At 41.3% G+C, this 18635-nt stretch overlaps 1 protein-coding gene across 1 annotated transcript; it reads right to left on the bottom strand.

Annotated features, from left to right (window-relative positions):
• Positions 1-4532: 4532 nt before the first annotated feature.
• BTNL2 (butyrophilin like 2) lies at positions 4533-18416 on the bottom strand. The gene is given in 7 exon segments (XM_003271929.3): positions 4533-4621; positions 5307-5588; positions 6604-6951; positions 12359-12379; positions 13514-13795; positions 15559-15906; positions 17600-18416. Coding segments are annotated over 7 exon segments (1449 nt in total). The 5' UTR covers positions 17679-18416.
• Between the last annotated feature and the right edge of the window lie 219 nt (positions 18417-18635).

The raw sequence follows: 18635 nt of genomic DNA on the forward strand, positions 1-18635 counted from the left end.
AATCAAGGCAGGACAGAGGTAAATAAATGGTGATAAAATATTAATAGTTAAAATCAAATGGACATGGTGGATGAGAAGGGATTTCTGGACATGCGAGCCCTAAACGTGGGGGTAACAACAAAACAGGAACAAATGAGGTGGAACTGTGGTATAGAACACGAAGGGTGACAGGTTCAGCCTTAGACATTTTACTTTTTTATACACTTAGGACATTCAGCATGAGGTTCAAGAGGAGGTTTTACTATCTCTTCTTCAGAGTCTAAATTCTTATTTTTTCTACAACAAGATTCTTAACTTGTCACTTCTTTACTCATTTTAATGAGTGTTTGTCCTTCTAAGCCTAGAGACTGGGGAGCAGTGGCTGGAGGTGGACAAGGTAGAAAATGTGAAGGTAGATGGCCTATTGGACTCAGAGCTTTAGACATGTCAGGGATAACAGTGTCCATCTTATTTTCATTTGTAGCTTTGAGTAAATCAATAAGTAGTGCAGAGTCTCCAAGTGGCCTATCCTTTCTGGAAAAGTGAATTCACCACCTGGCTACATCAATTAATTCTTTATTGCTGGACTACTCTGGCACTCCCATTTTTAGTAAAGTTTATGAAGGTATAATAAGACATTCCAAAAACAGAGTGACTCCACTGCAAAAAAGAAAGACCTGAGGGAAGGAATTATGTCTTATTAAGGATTGTATCTCTAGGCCTTAGCATAGTACATTCAACAGGTAAGATATTCAATAAATATCACTTTTTGAGACAATTCATGCATTTTACAAATGTTTATTGATCAATGAATATCTGTCATTTTTATAGGTTGTGGGGCTAGACAAAAAAGGAAAAATCACTATCCTCCTGGAAGTTAAATTATACTGACAAAGGAGGAAAATGTCAGGGAGTTAACAATTTAGTCTCTGTGGCTTCCTCCTGTCCTCTCCCTGAAACTGAGATCCAGCCAATCTGCACATCTATTCTGAGAGTGGCCCCGCTTTAATGACTACACCCAGCTATCTATATGCCAGGAGGGGAGGGAACTGCATCCTGAGGCACCAACCCAATTACCCACCCATCAGCCACAGGGACTTCCAGTGACTGGGGCATCATCCTCACGCCCCCAACCCCTCTCCTTCCTGTGGCTTTTCTAACTGGAACTGGAACTCAGAAAGTAAATTAATCACCAATTTGGAAAGCCATAGGAAAGTATGTTTTCTAATATACAGTGAGAGAATGTGACTGATAAAAACCAATTTTCGTGAGACTTTCTCCCTGGAAAGTGGATATATTTATTCATAGGGCCTTCACGAGCACAGACTAACAAGCAAAGAGCTACATTCACTAGGAAGGAAGACTCAAAAGTAAGTGAAAAGTAATAGTTAACCTTTAGATGTTGTGCAATAAATTATTTTTAATTACATTAAATCAAAATAATGTTAAAATATTTTCAGGTAAACCTAGTATATTTACTAATAAATTTAAGTCTTCATAAATATAAAGATAGATCAATATAAATGTAAAAATCATTTGTTAAACTCCAGAGATTATATAACACAAAAAGTGAACCTAATGTAAACTGTGGACTTTAGTTGAAAATAATGTGTCACTATTCTTTCATGGGTTGTAACAAATGTGGCACGCTAATGTAAGATATTAATAATAGCGGAAATAGGGGGAAGAGAGGAGGGATCTTGGAGCTCTCTGGATTTTCCATTTTATTTTGTTATAAATCTAAAACTGTTCTTTAATGTCTGTTAACTTTTTTTTAAAAAAGGAAAGAAGCACTGATACATGCTATGACATGGAAGAACTCTAAAAATATTAGGCTAAGGGAAAGAAGCCACATACGCATACACATACACAGATATTTTATGGTTCCATTTATATAAAATACTCAGAATAGAAAAGTTCATAGGGACAGAAAGTAGATTACCTGGGGAGTAGGGGGTGAAAAATGGGTAGTAACTGCTTAGTGGGTATGGAGTTTCCTTTAGGGCGATGAAAATATTCTGGAACTAGAAAGTGATGATGATGGTCACACAGCAATATCATGTACACAATACCACAGAACTGTACACTTTAAAATGGTTAAAAGGGTAAGTTTTATTTTGTGTTATGTATTTTACCACAATTCAAAAAAAGTTTATTAAAATTAATGTGTAAACATTTGTGGAAGAATAATGTGTAGTTTCTAACATTTATGTGTTTAAATTTATGAGTTTAAAAATAGAAAAAAAAAATGATGTTCCAGAAGAGCAAGTCCAGAGTGCAGTTCATGAGTGATCCGCACGGGACCGCGGTGCCCCTGACGTCTGCCATCCTGGAGAGCAGCAGAGCGTCACTGGCAGGCATTCGTCTTCTCACTTCATAACATTCTTTCCAAAAGTCTTGTTGACATTCTTCCGTCTTCCACATATAGTTTATCTTCCTGAATTCATTATGACTTTAAAATATTTTTACTGTGTTACATGTACTGCTTATATTTGTTTCTTTTATAATCATTAATTTTAAATTGTGCACTTTATTTTGCTCTAATGATAAAATTGACATGTTTATATAGATGATAAATAATTTTTCGCTTGGATCGGGAAGTCTAAAATTTTTTTCCTGACTCAATTTCCTGTATTAACTTTCTCAAAAAGTCTGGAGGAGGGATTTTACAACACTTCATAAGATTTTCAAGATTATATTTTAGTGATCAGATTTTTCTCCCTCTTATGCAGCTGTATTTTCTCCCACTTTTTTTAACTGTATTTTTTTTTTTTTTAATTTTCTCAGTTCCACCTATGTGGACAATTAATTGTCACCATCTTAAATAAACTGATCAGGCCAGGTGTGGTGGCTCATGCCTGTAATTCCAGCACTTTGGGAGGCCAAGGCGAGTGGATCAATTGAGGCCAGAAGTTTGAGACCAGCCCGGCCAACAAAGTGAAACTCCATCTATACTAAAGATACAAAAATAGGCTGGGCATGGTGGCACACACCTGTAATCCCAGCTACTCCTGAGACTGAGGCAAGAGAATCGCTTGAACCCGGGAGGCAGAGGTTGCAGTCAGCTGAGATCACGACACTGCACTCCAGCCTGGGTGACAGAGTGACACTCTGTCTCAGAAAAAAAAAAAAAGAAAAAAAGAAACTGACCAAATACTTGATTATTCCTTTCGTTTCTTCCTGTAGGCTAACTTGTATTTACCATGGGGTTTTCTAAGGGTCCTTGATTATCAGATGTCAGATTGTGATTGATAGGCCGGATCTCAGAGAACCTGGAACAGGATAGGTCTCTGAAAAGATCAGTCTCCAGCAGATTTTCCTGAGTAGAATTAAAACACCTTGAGTTGGTACTTCGATGATCATGGGAGCCCCCTTCAAGCAGTTAGAGAAAGGAGAAATGATCAGGACTCAGAATATCATTCTGGTTTCCAGAATCCCAGATTGTTATTTTCCTGATATGTTGGAGATGTTCTTGTGGGTACAGAAAAAATGTCCAGAGAACCTACATTAGGGAACTAAAGAATGAAGCGGGTGCAGAGTCCCAGAGAAGGAAGTTTTGGGGAAGGTGTAGATAGGGCACTTGCCAACCATGTTATATAAGAGGAGAGGTATTCAGAGGCATGGTCAGGAGGATTCTGACTTGTTCAAGGGCCACCTTCAAGGGGATGGGGCTTGGAAGAGAGGGGATGGCCCAGAACTCATTTCTTTTGCAATCCATTGCCTAAAACCCACTGTCAGATGACACAGAGATGACTCTTTCCTTGCAACATGTGCTTGGCAACCTCCGGGACCCATCGTGCCCCGTCCCCAGTCTCCACCTCTCAGTACCAGCTCCCTGACAGGAGTTCCCCCTGGCCCATAGAGCAGATATCAGATCTCTGTGGGATATCTGGCTGCCTGAATGTCCATGGATCACACTCTTGTTTTGTTCAGAAGAAATCAGTTTCAGGTGAGCTGTGTTTCAAGCGAATGTCACATTCACTGTAAAGAAAGAGAATCCATTCTGATAATTAATCAATATAATTTCATTCTATTAACAGCCAAATGGGAAGACAAGTGTTTCATGGACATAAGAAATTTAAAGTGGAAGCACTTTCTAGAGCACACAAAACAGCCTCCCTAACACATGAGAAGTCACCAGCACAGAAATCACCAACAAGTAGGTCACCACATTTTTAAAGATCATAGGAAATTGTTTATGCCAACAAATCTCAGTGAACCTCAGCTCTCAGCCTTGAAAACAAGGATGGCTGTGCCACTCACTTTTTTCTTCTTCCTTAACTAGATCACTGGGGAATGGGCAGCAGGAAATCAAATCATTATCTTTTAATCATTTTGCTTCTATTACAAGTGGAAACACTGACCTCATGCATCACTGAGCCTGGATTGCATGATAAGCCCTGGGCTTTCCTGTTTCTCACATTTCCTTAGTTACTGGATATTCACTGACTGCCTCCCATAGATGACTTGTGGAAAGGGAGGCTCGGGGAAGTACGCAGTACGATTCCCACTGCAGTGTGCTCCGCTGTTTCTGTTTCCCTGACTTACCTCTTTCAGCTCCTCTTCCTGAGCAGGCCTACAGCCACAGCAAGAAGCAATCCCCAAACAAGCAGTGTCTTCCCCAAAAACGTCATCCTGGACTCTAAAATGGAAACCCAAGAATCCCGTGAAACTGTGAAACTGGGACAATATTAAGATTGTGCTTTTCATCTGAGCAGCTTCTAGGCTGGAGAGAAGGGAGAGAATTGGGCCTCCCGGGAGGCAGTTGGCCTGCTCCTCCCTGCTCTGGAGATGCAGAGGAGAGAATGCAAGTATTTCGTGTTTGCTCGTCTCAGAAATGTACACATGCACAGACAAGTTGTTTTCCCTTCTCTCTTCCAACTGTATGACACAATCACTGGAATGACTTGAGGAGGAAAAGATAAAATTACTCAAGCCGCAACCATGAAGATAGTATTAATAAAAATCAGTTTCTAATCCAGAAGAAAATCCCCCATGAGGGGGAAAACACAAAGTTCTGTAATTTAATTGTTTTCACATCAGAAGAAGGGAATTTAGAGAGAGTGAAGACAGGGTCAATTACGAGAATTTAGTGTATATCCAATGATAATTATGATTGCAGGGCGCAAGTTGAGGGTGTCAGAGAGAAACTCAGGGGAGTAGAATCCCTGGGTGTCCTGAAAACCAGCTTTGCAGAGGATAGCAGGAGACCTCGTCAGAGAGCAGCAAATAAAAATCAAAAAGGAAGAAGAGCAATACGATGAGTAAGTCTGAGTTGGTCTTCATATTTATTTTCCAAACCTGAAGGAACATAAGGAATCACCAACCTGAGAGAGAAAAAGTTGCGATTTTCTCCTCGCCCAAAAAGGAGATGCTGATGGAACAAGTGACGTCCACAGCGGAGATGTTTGTGACCCTTAGCAATGTCTCCACGTGGAACAGCCCATGGCTGCCTTGAGTCAGGGCCTCGGAAGATGATGGTATCGTCTTTCCTTCCATGTCCCTCCACTGCACGTGGGGCTGTGGGAACCACCCATCTGAAGAGCACATCAGCTACATTTCTCCATCTTCTTGCCCCTCCACAGTGATCAGTGGGGAAGAACCCAGACCTGGGGACAGAGAAAAAGGAACCAAAACCTGGAGTCCTTTCAAGTGGATGAGTGGGCAGCAATTTTACTGGGAGGAAAGAAGGGGATGTGGAGGGCTTGGGGAAGGGAGAAAAGCTTAAGGGGGATTGCACTCCACTTAGGGATGAGGCTGGCTGGAGCACTTTCTTGTTTTGTTTGTTTGCTTATTTTTATTCTTTGTATTCCTAAATCATTCTGGGATGACTAAGAGGTAAGGTAAATGTTCAAATCCAACATTTATTCTGTCCCTGAGAACAAAATAACTATGGCCAGGGCATGGGTCACACGGACAGGATTAAAATAGGGAGTAGGAGGATATTCTCAAAAATTGAAACATTGTAAATATCTACGTCCAATGGCAGAAAATACGAGGCTGATGAAACTTCTCAATATGCGCTCCCATGGCTAAACGTGTTTATTAATTTAGAATCAAAATCCATGGGAGAAACATGTAGCATATCCAAGACTTGGGCCTATATGTGCTCAATGGCATCTGCTAACCTTGGACGTTTCAATTCTCACACACACGGACAGTGGGAAATGATGCTGCAGGGAGTGATTTCATCTTTCCTCCCCTGTCCCTGCCAAAACTGTCAATATTTATAATTTTGGTTTACACAGTGGATCCAGTTTAGTCTTCAAATGATTACAATTTCTAGAATTTTATTGCATTTCCCAGAATTCTAATAACACACTGTGAAACAATGAGTCTTGGTAAAATACGTAGTAAGATACTCAGATTTCCTTAAAGATATGGTCAGTTTTTGAAGATACTGGAGAAGATACAAGTTCTATGCCCAAATAATTGCATTTCATCCATTTGAGTTTGTGGATTTTAAGTAACTATGACAGTTTCACACACTGGAGGATTTGATATAAATTTGATGATGAATGAGCATTAAGAAAATTTCAAATGTCAGAGAAATTGTCCAGGAACTAGCATATTAAAGTGGTAGGAGCAGGTATTGAATGCAAAATATCTATCTAGAATTCTTACCTACCACCTTCAGATCCAAACTGGCCTCCTGGTAGACATCATCTTTTTCAAAAAGGCAGCGGTACTGCCCGTCTTCCGAAGGTCTGGCACTGAGTATCTGCAGGGTCAGTCTGCCCTCGTCAATGGCGTCACTCACCAGCACAGTCCTCCCTCTGTATTCTGCCATCTGCTCTCCAGCCACATGGTCCCCATCCATATACAAATGCACAGCAGGGTAACGGTGGGATCGGACCCACCTCACCTCCATGCTCTGTGCATTCGCCTTGGGGGACAGGTAGCAGGTTAGCTGTATGTCTTCTCCCACTCTGACAAGGATGGGCTTGGAAGGTCCAATCACTTTTAAAGAAGCTGTTAAATAGAGTGGACAAAACACAATGAAAGAATCAAAATGGAACCAATAATGTCATCTCTAAGAACAGCTCCATTGGAGTTTAGAAACCATGAGCATCCCAGGGTTGCTGTGAGGTTTGAGGTCATCCTTAGGTTAGGTGGGGGTTTCATGGACTCAGGATAGAGGTTGTTCTTCTTTAAGGAGGAATCATTCCATGATGTGTGTCAGTCCGAGTAAAATAGTAATTGAATCCCTACCTGCTTCTACCTGTATTTTTTTCAGTTTACAGATCAATAATAAAATAATTTTGCAATTAAAACTCCCAGAATAGGCCAGGCATGGTGGCTTAAATCTATAATCCCAGCACTTTGGGAGGCCAAAGCGGGTGGATCACCAGAGGTCAGGAGTTCAAGACCAGCCTGGCCAACATGGTGAAACCTCGTCTCTACAAAAATACAAAAATTAGTTGGGCGTGATGGTGGATGCCTATAATTCCAGCTACTCAGGAGGCTGAGGTGGAAGAATTGCTTGAAGCCTGGAGGCAGAGGTTGCAGTGAGCTAAGATCATGCCATTGCACTCCAGGCTGGGTGACAAAGCGAGACTTTGTCTAAAAACAAACAAACAAAAAACACCCAGAATAAAGTGAATAGTTTAAAATTTGGCCCCAGATGCCTCTGTACCTGACTCCTTATATAACAAACTGCAATCTAACTTAGTACGTCAACTACTGAAAGCCTAACTTAGGTTGCAGTTTGTTACATAAGCACTCAGGTACAGAGGCATCCTGGGGCCAAATTTATAAACTGCTCATTTTATTCTGGGAGTTTTAATTGCAAAATTATTTTATGAATAAGCCTAACTTAGGAGCTAAGCCTAACTTAGGAGTACACTTTTGTAATAAATAGCTGAGTAGCAGCTGCTGCACTTCTGTCAGTTGCAGGCGGCCAACTGTTGAAACCCTGTTCAAATCGGCAAATGCCAGGCTGCAACCAATAGAGCTGTCTCTGACCTCACTTCTGTTTTCTGTACCTTATTTCCATGTTCTGTCCATAAATGCTGTCTGACCAAATTGCTGCTTTGAATTCTCTGAAACCGTTCTGATTCTGAGGGATGCCTTGTTTAGTTTGCCTTTGGGATGCCTTTGCTCAGTTAGACTCTGCTAAATTTAGTCTGTCTAAAGTTTTTCTTCTAACACTTCCATTCTGTATGATTTTAAACTACTTCTTAATCTGTCTTAAACTACTTCTTAATGCCTCAGTTTCTTAAACTATAAATTTGCTATACAACTACCAAAATCATAATGTTTCAGTGTTGAACAAAATAGTTTGCATTAAGTGCCTGGAAGACCCTGCAGTGTGAGCAGAGGCACGCAGACCTGTGAGACTTGAAGGCGTTGGAGCCATCTCCACCCTCTGAAGTGGTAATAGGGAGGGGTTTAAAAACGTGTCTCATGTGGATTTTTGGTAATGATATTTGAAGAAGCTTTCCTCTAGGTAGTCTTTATGGTACCTTGTAAGTCTGGTCCAGCCACTATATTTTATTTCCCCAATGCCCCACATGGGTGGAGTTATAGACACACACCAGTTGAATGTCCTCAAATGATTTTGAAAATTAAGATTAACATTTTAAGATCAATAATTGGGGAAGTCGGCAAAGTACAAATTGTGAAACAATGATGAATGTAGAAAAGGGGTCTAATTCTCCCACTGTGCCAAGTGGGGAAAGATGTTCTCTGAGGGCTTTCCTGGGCCCGAGTTATGTTACATTTTCCATTCTCATCAGGCCCTGCCCATGCCAATTTTTCTCTATTCTAAATTAAGTGTCGTCCTTTTCTATTAAATGATAAGAATGGTTTTGCATAAGGTGTGATCATTTATAATAGAAACACAAGCATAAAATTGTAGGTTCTCTGCACAGAGTCACTGGCCAAAGGCGTTAACGTCCCATTATGTCATTGGCCAAAAACCGCCAGCTACCTTTGTAGAGAGGAAAGTCACTGTCAACACAATTTGAATTTTCAGATTATTACCTTCCATTCCAGGTAATAGTTGACTCCCAGTTATTTTCAGCATTTTGTTTGCTTTGTCCTGTAATTTTGCCTAAAACAATGTTATTTTCCTCTCCTATGTATCTATTAAAGTCTGAAGACAAGAATCAGAAAAAATGGACTAGGGATTAGTTTGGGGCTGTTTCTCCATCCACATGTCTTATGGTAAATTACTTAATAAAACAGACTGTTTCCTCATCTCCTTTATCCATATGAGGATTTTATTCCCTGTCCGTGACCTGTGGCACATATCAGATCTTAAATTGGCTTGCCCTGCCGGACATAGGTAATTAAGAGCTAAGATTGACTTCAATGGAGACTGAAGGAAGCAAAACCTAAGTATGGAGATTCAATTAATTTGATGCATTACAGATACCGACAAAACTCCTTTTGTCCAGAATCCAAGTAAAACTAAAGTTTAAAGTGCTAGAAAAATCACCCAGCCCTGTTTGTTAGTAATTGATGTTCTACTAGAATATGAGTTCCCTGGGAGCCGCTATGCCTAACCCGCTTTTTTTTCTTTCAATTTTAAGTTCCGGGGTACATGTGCAGTATGTGCAGGTTTGTTACATAGGTAAACGTGTGCCATGGTGGCTTACTGCACAGGTCATCCCATCACTCAGGTGTTAAGCCCAGCATCCGTTAACTGTTCTTCCTGATGCTCTCCCTCCCCACATCCCCCAAAAGGTGTCCAGTGTGTGTTGTTCCCTGCCATGCATCCATGTGTTCTCATCAGTCAGCTCCCACTTACAAGTGTGAACATGCAGTAGTTAACCTCCTTTTTCTATACAGTTTTGTACACAGCCTTCCAGACAATTTTGTGCTGAAATGTATTGCTTTGTTTTGTTTTGGTTATTGTATGTATGTTCTGAAATGCCTTCTGAATATCCATTGAAAAATTAATTCCCTTCTGGAGTGTGAAGTACACTGAATTATACACTGATTCCGCGAAACCTGATAATCTCATCATCATACCACATAATCCTCTTTCAATCAGCATATTCAATTAATGCACTATCTCATTTCTCAAATATGCTAAGTTATATCTAATCTCTTAGAACTGGACACTACATTAGAGATTAAATTCAACCTGTTCACCTTAAAGATGAGAAAAATAGAGATGAATGAGCTGACAAAGTCACACGTAAGTAATTAAGGACTTGCACTCTTAAGTTAGATAGATGTAGATTAGAAGGTAAACCACCATTTCTTCATGATTTTTGGCAAACCATGTATGTCTCTAAGATTGTTTCTTAGCTGTAAAATGAGGATAAAGCAATTAAACTTTATAATTATTGTAAGAAAAAATGAAATAATTCCCATAACACATTCAGCATCATGCCTGGCATGCAATTAATATTTTAAAAACTATTATTTTTTATAAATGGAAAACATTATTTGTAAGAGTACAAGCAGCGATTTCAGTCTTAGGACTTCCATAGAGAGCTGGGTGTCCCATCACCAGAGCGCAACTGCAGAGCTTCCGTGCCCAGAGCCCTCCTCTCCCACCTGACAGGAAGCAAAGGGAAGCTCCATCTTTCCACCTTGGTTAATTGTGGCCCCGGAAGGTCACCATGACTTAGGAACAACAGGACATGGGGTCGTATTTTGTGTGCTGGGTCTCCAGTGGGTCTCAGAGAACTCAGAGGAGTGACTCTTCCCCTAAAACCTTGAGAGACAGACTTGTGTCAACCTGCCCCAAACACTAGCTTGGCTTCCTGATCTCAGAAGGGTAAGGTACACAGGTATGTGTCTCTCTTCAGATTGTGGAGTTACTTTGAGCCTTCCAGGGACCCTTCCCTTTATGTTTATGGCCTAATGGGGTTGAAGGTGCCATAGTAGACTCTGGTAGAGATTGGGTTGTGTTTGTTATCCTGATTTTCCTCAAAAACTCTTTTGTGGGCTGAAAGGTGTGCTTAAGCTCACCTAAAGCACACACATGGACACACATTCCTGGAGGAGGTGACTTGATGGAGAGCAAGGTATTGATGGAAAGAGGACATAAGGGATCCACGTTCTATGCACCTAGGCAGGGAGGCAGGTGGGTTGCCTTGGGCTGGGAGAAGAGGCCATAAAAAGGAGGGAGCAAGTAAGGAGGTAAAGGGGAAATTCAAAGGGGCTCAGACATTGGCTGGTTATGTTTTAAACCACTTATCTCAGGTACAGCAAAATAATACTCTCAGTCCAACTCCAAGATTTAAAAAACAAAAATTAGGCTGGGTGCAGTGGCTCATGCCTGTAATCCCAGCCTTTTGGGAAGCCAAGGCTGGCGGATCCCGAGGTCAGGAGATCGAGACCATCCTGGCGAACATGGTGAAATCCCATCTCTACTAAAAATACAAAAAAAAAACCCACCAAAAAACAAAACAAAAAACAAATTAGCTGGGTGTGGTGGCACGTGCCTGCAGTCCCAGCTACTCAGGAGGCTGAGGCAGGAGAATCGTTTGAACCCGGGAGGCAGAGGTTGCAGTGAGTCAAGATGGCGCCACTGCACTCCAGCCTGGGTGACAGAGTGAGACTCCGTCTCAAAAAAAAAAAAAAAAGCCCCGCGTGGTGGCTCACACCTGTAATCCCAGCACTCTGGGGGGCTGAGGTGGGGAGATCACGAGGTCAGGAGATCAAGACCATCCTGGCTAACACGGTGAAACCCCCATCTCTACTAAAAATACAAAAAATTAGCCAGGTGTGGTGGCGGTCGCCTGTAGTCCCAGCTACTTGGGAGGCTGAGGCAGGAGAATGGCCTGAACCCGGGAGGCAGAGCTTGCAGTGAGCTGAGATCGCGCCACTGCACTCCAGCCTGGGCGACAGAGCGAGACTCCATCTCAAAAAAAAAAAAATTGCCACAGTCACAGGATCCCAGGTTGCACTCTGAAAGTAACAGCTCCCTCCCAATAGTGATTAGCTTAGGGGTCTACTGGGGTGAGGAGCAGGTGCAGGACCCCATAGCAGAGTTGAGCAGGGAGGTGGTGGGTGCAACCCTGGTTGTCATAATGATGCTGCCCTTGTTCACACGTGAAGTGTTTTCAAAGGGCCTCCAGGCCCGGCCAGCTGTCTGCTGTCATCCCCCACACACTCTGAGGCAGCACCCTTTCCCCTCAACACATAGAGCAGAGATGATGCCGTGCTCCCTATAGGTGTCCATCTGATGCTCACTGGAATCTCCATGAGCCCCCAAAGTGTCAGGTAACACAGCTGAAACCTCCTTGAATGAGGCCATCACTTTGCTGGTCTCCTCTGGTATTTAATGAACATAAGACCTGGCAAAATCATGCCTCAGTTTCTCCTCTGGGTCACATGGTCTCGTGGTAGCTCCCCTCCCTCTGCTGGGGAGGGCAGAGGCTCCCTCCGCAGGTGTGTGCCAGCACCTCGTACTTACCCAGCTCAGTCTGCAGTTTCTCTGGAAAAAGAACAAGAATAACATATTAAGGAATTTGGTGTAAGGGAAAGGAGAGAAACTATTTTTTAAAAAAGAAAGCAATTTATACATCATATAGGAAAGCTCAATTCATAAAAAAATTAAATGCAGAAAAATACTGATTCTTTCCCACAGATTACCCAATGATATAGCTTTTTTTTCCTTTTTTCTGCACAACAAAAATGCTGTCACTTCTATCTCCCCATGATTCTGTTGGTTTCTTCTGATATTTACAGCATAAATACTTAGCTATCAGCTATGAAAATAACATATGTTCCTTTTATAGATACACAGAAAGTACAAAATTATATGGACATAAACAGTATCACCTATAATTACAAAGTGGGGAGACTAATTATAAGTAATATACAATCAGCTTCATTTAAAATTAAAATATAACATTAACTTTAAAGTTTTTTTAATCTTTCCATTTATATGAATAACTGTATACTTATATCCAAATGAGGAGGGTATCCTGAAAGTTTTAGTGCAGTTATAAGTTATTTAAGGCCAATAATTTTTATGTGATTGGAAATGTCAATTTATAGGTAGATGTCATGTTTATCATTGAATAGTGCATCATGAGGGATTTTTCAACCATTAAAATTATTTAAAAATATCCTTTTTCATTAATGCTACAATGTATAGTAAGACAAGATTCCACACTGTACTGTTGTATTGGGGGGTTGGTTATTTTTGCTGCTATTTATAAGTAAGGCCATAATTAATATTCTATTATGCAAATAGTTGTCTGCATCTGTGATTATCTTCATATGATAGATTTCTAGAAGTAATCAGCACAAGATAGCATGGGAAAACATTTCAGTTGAAGAAATATAGCTTTATTTTCTTTACAATGCAATGAATACTTGTGAGTAAAAACAATCAATGCAGAAGAAGGAAAGGTAGAACTCAAAAATAACGGAAGCACCATAACAGCTATTCAATTAAAATGTAGTGCATATATTTCCAGTCATAAATGTTTTATAGCTTTCAATACATATTACTATATGATAGATAATGTCTCTTGATAAAAATATGAGGTGCTGTGGTGCAGTCCCTGGGACCTTTCCTGCTGATCTGAGAGCATGTTGGTCCTACATGCAGAGCACTGACCTGGGAGGCTGATGACCGACCCCTTCTCCTCAGTGAGGATGGGGTTGTGGACGAAGCAGGACACAGACTCTGCAGAGGCGTTCCTGACCACAAGGGTGGCTTCCACATAGAACAGGCCATCTTCATCTTGGATGTGATGCTCAGACATGGCCAGCAGCTTCTCTCCCCGGATGTCTTCCCAATACACCTGGGGCTCTGGGAACCAGCCCCTTGTAGTGCACACAAGCTGGACTCCACTTTCCCCAGGTCCCTCCATGTGGATGTTAGGGGCAGACCCCAGACCTGCGAGGGAAGCCACAGCTCTGACACCCAGGGCCCACAGAGGCAGAAATCACAGAGGCTGAGATCCCAGTGATGTTGCTCACAGGGAGATGGCTGGAGTTCAGGAGTCTGAGAAGCAGAAAGTCGACCACAGTCTCCCCATTCAAATCTGAGTTCTGATACACTTTATTTGTTCCCCGGTCTGGGTCTTTACATTTTAGCATCTGACCAGTACTTTTCTCCAGATCCAGAAAGGGGGATCAGAGAAGGGGGACATCATGACATTTTGCAATGCCTCTAGTACTGCAAACACAGATGTGGTGTAATTTATGCATTTATTCCTCTGTGCCATGAACTCTGCCCTTTTCATCTTAAAATTATCTGTATTGGGCACGTAGTCTGACATTTTAGATGATGTCTCGAACCCAATTTGGACTGAATGTTTAACACAAAGTCAGAAATCACTCCCCTGGGACCTGTTTTTCCTGCATCTTTTGCTGGTGGCTGTGATCTTCGGAAGCAAGTGGATAAACGGGAGCATGTGAAATGCGAATCTCCATAAGGAATTATTTGTAGCTAAACATTCTATTCTCCAAGAGGAGTTATTTGTAGCTAAATATTCTATTCCATGGGTAAGATGGTTTTGAGAAATCCGAGTTTAGAACAATTTATGAAATCATGAATTTTTTTTTCTCTATTTAACATGAAACTCCCAAACCCAAACTAAGGGGCCTATATTTTCCATAAATGGGAATTCTGTCTTAATCACTTGCTGATAAAGGAGAGACCCGTTCCCTTCCCTTGGAGCCTTAGAAAATGTGTGACTTATGTGTAAATGTTCCTGATATTGAAATACATCAGTACGTTCCCTGTCCCCCCATGTCAGAAATATATGTATTCCTCTATCCATTTTGAATCATCTTGAACATAATAACAGTAATGGATGTTAAGAAAAAAAAGTTATGAGGAAACAGCCTCCCAGGGAAGTAAAGAAGGAAGCAGTATCAGCTGGAGACATTAACATCTCCAGGGAACGATTTTCCCCATTTACCTTAGTAATTGGATTTACTTGATTTTCTCTTTAGAGCATGGAGGAGTTAGCCCTGTCAGGGAATCATATGATGGTTTACTTCTCATAAGACAGACCCATTCTTCAGTTGTCCCCTTCCTCCCTACCCCTTCCTGCTTAGCTAATACAACAGCAATCTGAAGAACCTTCCCATTCACAGTGGGTGTGTCCAAAAGCATCTGTGAGTCCCCAATTCACTGAACACTAGTATATGACAATCTCCAAAGCACAACATTCTTAGCCTCTTCAGTCTCGTTGCTAGCTTTCTAACTGAGGGCATTTCACAAGGAAAGAACATCTTCACATCTCAGTTTCTGCATAGATGGGATTGGGTAGAGAACAACCAATGCCCTGTGATACAGATGCAGGGACGTCAGCTGGGTTCACTCATGCGGCAATTGGTTTGCTCTTGCGCACCAGCCTTAGGTAGCACAAATGTGTGTTTCAGCAAAATTGCTAAAGACTGCATGTCATGGATTTCAAATAATCCTCAAGAACAGTCAAAACTGTGCAAATTAAATTTGGGAAAATATTTTAACACTAAGCTTGCTTTGAAGACTCCAGAACCACTTATTTTTAAGTAAATCAGGGTAGAGGACTAAGCATTAGGAATTACCTTGGTGATTCAAAAGGAATTCCTCAACTGCCAAAAAGCTTACCACAAATTAATATATCTCTGCCTCTTGAGACCCTGTGTCTTTCCCCAGATATTCACCTGCTACTTTGAGCAGCAAGCTTGTTTCTCCACAGTAGTTCCCATCCTGGAAATGGCACCAGTATTGTCCGTTGTCAGAGGGCTGGATGTTGTGTATCTTCAGTGCCACATTTCCCTTTGCAATGCCATTCTCTATCCACTCTACCCGGCCTCTGTACTCCTCCGTCTGCATCTCAGTCACCTCCACTCCATCCCTGTGCGCAAACACAGGTGTGCTGGGCTCTGAGCGGTACCACCTCACCTCCATGTGCATTGCGGTCCTCTTGGGGAGTAGCTGGCAGGTTAAGAGGGCATCTTCCCCAACCCTGGCCAGGATAGGGTGAGCAGGGCCAATGACTCTAAAGTCTTCTATAAAATAAGTGAAAAGGAGGAATGAGGAAATGCCAATCAGAAAATCATATGCGTGCTTTGGGGTGTCCAGCCTGTCAAAATGGAGGCAACTAGAAGAGGGAGAGATATATGTTTAATGTTTTAGAGAAATCCAGCATGATGATTTGCACATCTGTTTGTTACAGAGTCAATTTTGTGTACTGAAAACAAATGCAGTTCAAAAATGTGGGTGAGGTTGCTGTCTGTCACCTACCAGCTATGTGATTTGGGGGCAAATCTATTACTCTTGGTAAGATTTTGAGATTTGAAGTCCTAATTTCTTCATCTTTAAGATATTAACACCAGCATACCTGGGTTGTTTTTATTCTCAAGTAAATTATTTATTCCTTGAGTCATTTATTCTCATGTAAATTGGCTTTTTAAATTGGAAACCTTATTCTTGTGATTAACATTTTATTTTCCTGAAGTTTAGATAATAAATCCATTTATTAGCTTTTTTAGCCTTTCGGGATTCCTCTTCTCTTAGATATGAAACTTTTTTTTTTTTTCCCTGGGGGGCCTGGGGTTGGCAAGTGGCCAATTACTGGGACTATGTACAATGCAGTTTTCACAAGGACATTTTGTGCTGGATTAAGGACACTGGTTTGTCTAGAGATTTTTGGGTCTTCCAAACAAATTCTAAGACATGTCTGATCTCTTCCTTGTTATCTGCAAATTGAAGAGATGTTTAACAGTTATGTATGTCATTATGTTTGATCATTTTATGTCATGTATGCTATGTTCTTTCTCATCCTAAATGCTCCAGGGCCATTTGCTCTTTCTCTGTGCAGATCCAGTCCTGCTGGGAAGAACCTCACTCTACTTAGCTGCTGCTGGGTATCAAATAGATGCTGCCCAAAAGGTGGCTAAAGAGCCTAAGTGGAGATCTGCTTGTATTCTTCATTGATGAAGTCTAAATATGAAGCTAGAACTGAAGACATTCCATCAGATTGACTGTTACAGGGTAGGGAGCTGCAGCACAAGTGCAGAGAAGCCAGCAGCCTCATCGCATCACACCAGCTCTGCAGCGCCGAGGCACAGCCTGCGCCCTCGGACGCTCTGTCCAGTGTTTTTTCCCACTGCGCCATGCTGCATGTTCCTCAGGGCTCTGACGTCTCCTTCTGACACTGATTTTTTTTTGACACTGAATTTTTAAATAATTATTTTTCAAGGTGCAACATTTTGACTGTCAAAATTCAGCTAGTGAGATTTCCAAGTCCATTTCTTGGAGGTCTTCTTCTAATTTCTTATTTCCAAGTATTTTTTTTTATTGCAGCTTAATTTATGGGAAGAAGCAGCTGCATTTCTTGACCCCAAAGCACTAGAGTGAATTAATAATTTAACGTGGTGCAACCACTGATTCAAGTGCTTTTAATGTCTCATTTAATCCTAAAGCCTGTGCTGGCCTCTGAGATGTAGTTACTGCTGTTATTCTCATTAAAAAGATGAAAGAACTAAGGCATGAGGTGCTCAAGTAACTTTCCAAAGGTGACTCAGCTAGGAGTGGAGGAGCTGCTGGGAGTGGAGAAGCTCCTCAAAAGTGAGGAGTTCCTTTTTGGATACAGGTGCCTTAGCCCCAGACTTACACTCTTAGATGTTGTTCTAGACCTTTGGACCCAAACTAGCTCACTGGGACATTAGACTATACAGTAAAGGGAGAAAGGAATCCTACCTGACTGCTTCATTGTCAGCAGGATGAATAGGAAGGAGGCGACTGCACCAGACAGACTGTACCCTGGAAAATCCACCATCCTCCCTGGAACAAACACAAGGAAACCCTGTGCCTAAGTGAGGCTGTGACACACCCAGCATACTCCATGGCTTCCACTGGTTATGCAGTCTTAGCAGAGAATCCACATCAACCCCTGCACAGTCAATAAAATGGGCTCGGCTCCATTTCTCTGCAATTATTGGTCACATCCAACCCTTTACCTAACGTGTTATATTGTGAGGCAATGTAGCAAATGTAAGAAGCCTTGTTTGCTCATTTCTGCTTGCTAGCATACTTTCACAAAGCCCCTGATTCTGTGATGACCTGCAGCTCTCCAGAAAGATGCTTCAAAGACAAAACAAGATTGAGCACACGGACTCCCATCTCTCTTGCCTGAGTCACTCTACTCCTTAAAAGATAAGCAATCATAGTCCTTGCCTTTTCCTACACGTAAGATAACGTCTGATTGAAGGATACCTCTGTAACCTATAACGAGATCTGCTCAAACACCCAAACGTTGATGTAATTCGGCTTCAGTGTAGCTTCTGAGCTAATTTGATGTAGTGATTAATATGTAACCTCCTGACATCGAAAAGGATATGGATTTGTTTCTGAAACATAAAGTTTTACTGATTGTTTTGTGCATGAAATATTTTAGTCTATATGTTGTCATCTGTGTCCAATGATTGTAACCTTTGTATTGCACCCTCCAATGAAAAAAGACAACTCCAATATGAAGAGCCCCTTTCTTTCTGCCTGAGCTTCCTTACAAAAGCCTTCCAACTTGTAACAGACTTTGGACCACCCTCAACTTCGTCGGTGTGTCTTCCTACATCAATCCTGACATTTGGCTTCCAACAGATCTTTATGAAATTATTCCTGCTTCAACAACCCTAATTTCATGAGACAATATTTTAAGCAATTTTTTAGGCATAAGGAAGTCTTGTGACTGAAATGAAAAAACACTTGAAGTAAAGGAACAATAATATTAAAAAAA

Source organism: Nomascus leucogenys, chromosome 22a (assembly GCF_006542625.1).
Source record: "Nomascus leucogenys isolate Asia chromosome 22a, Asia_NLE_v1, whole genome shotgun sequence".
Lineage (NCBI taxonomy): Eukaryota > Metazoa > Chordata > Mammalia > Primates > Hylobatidae > Nomascus > Nomascus leucogenys.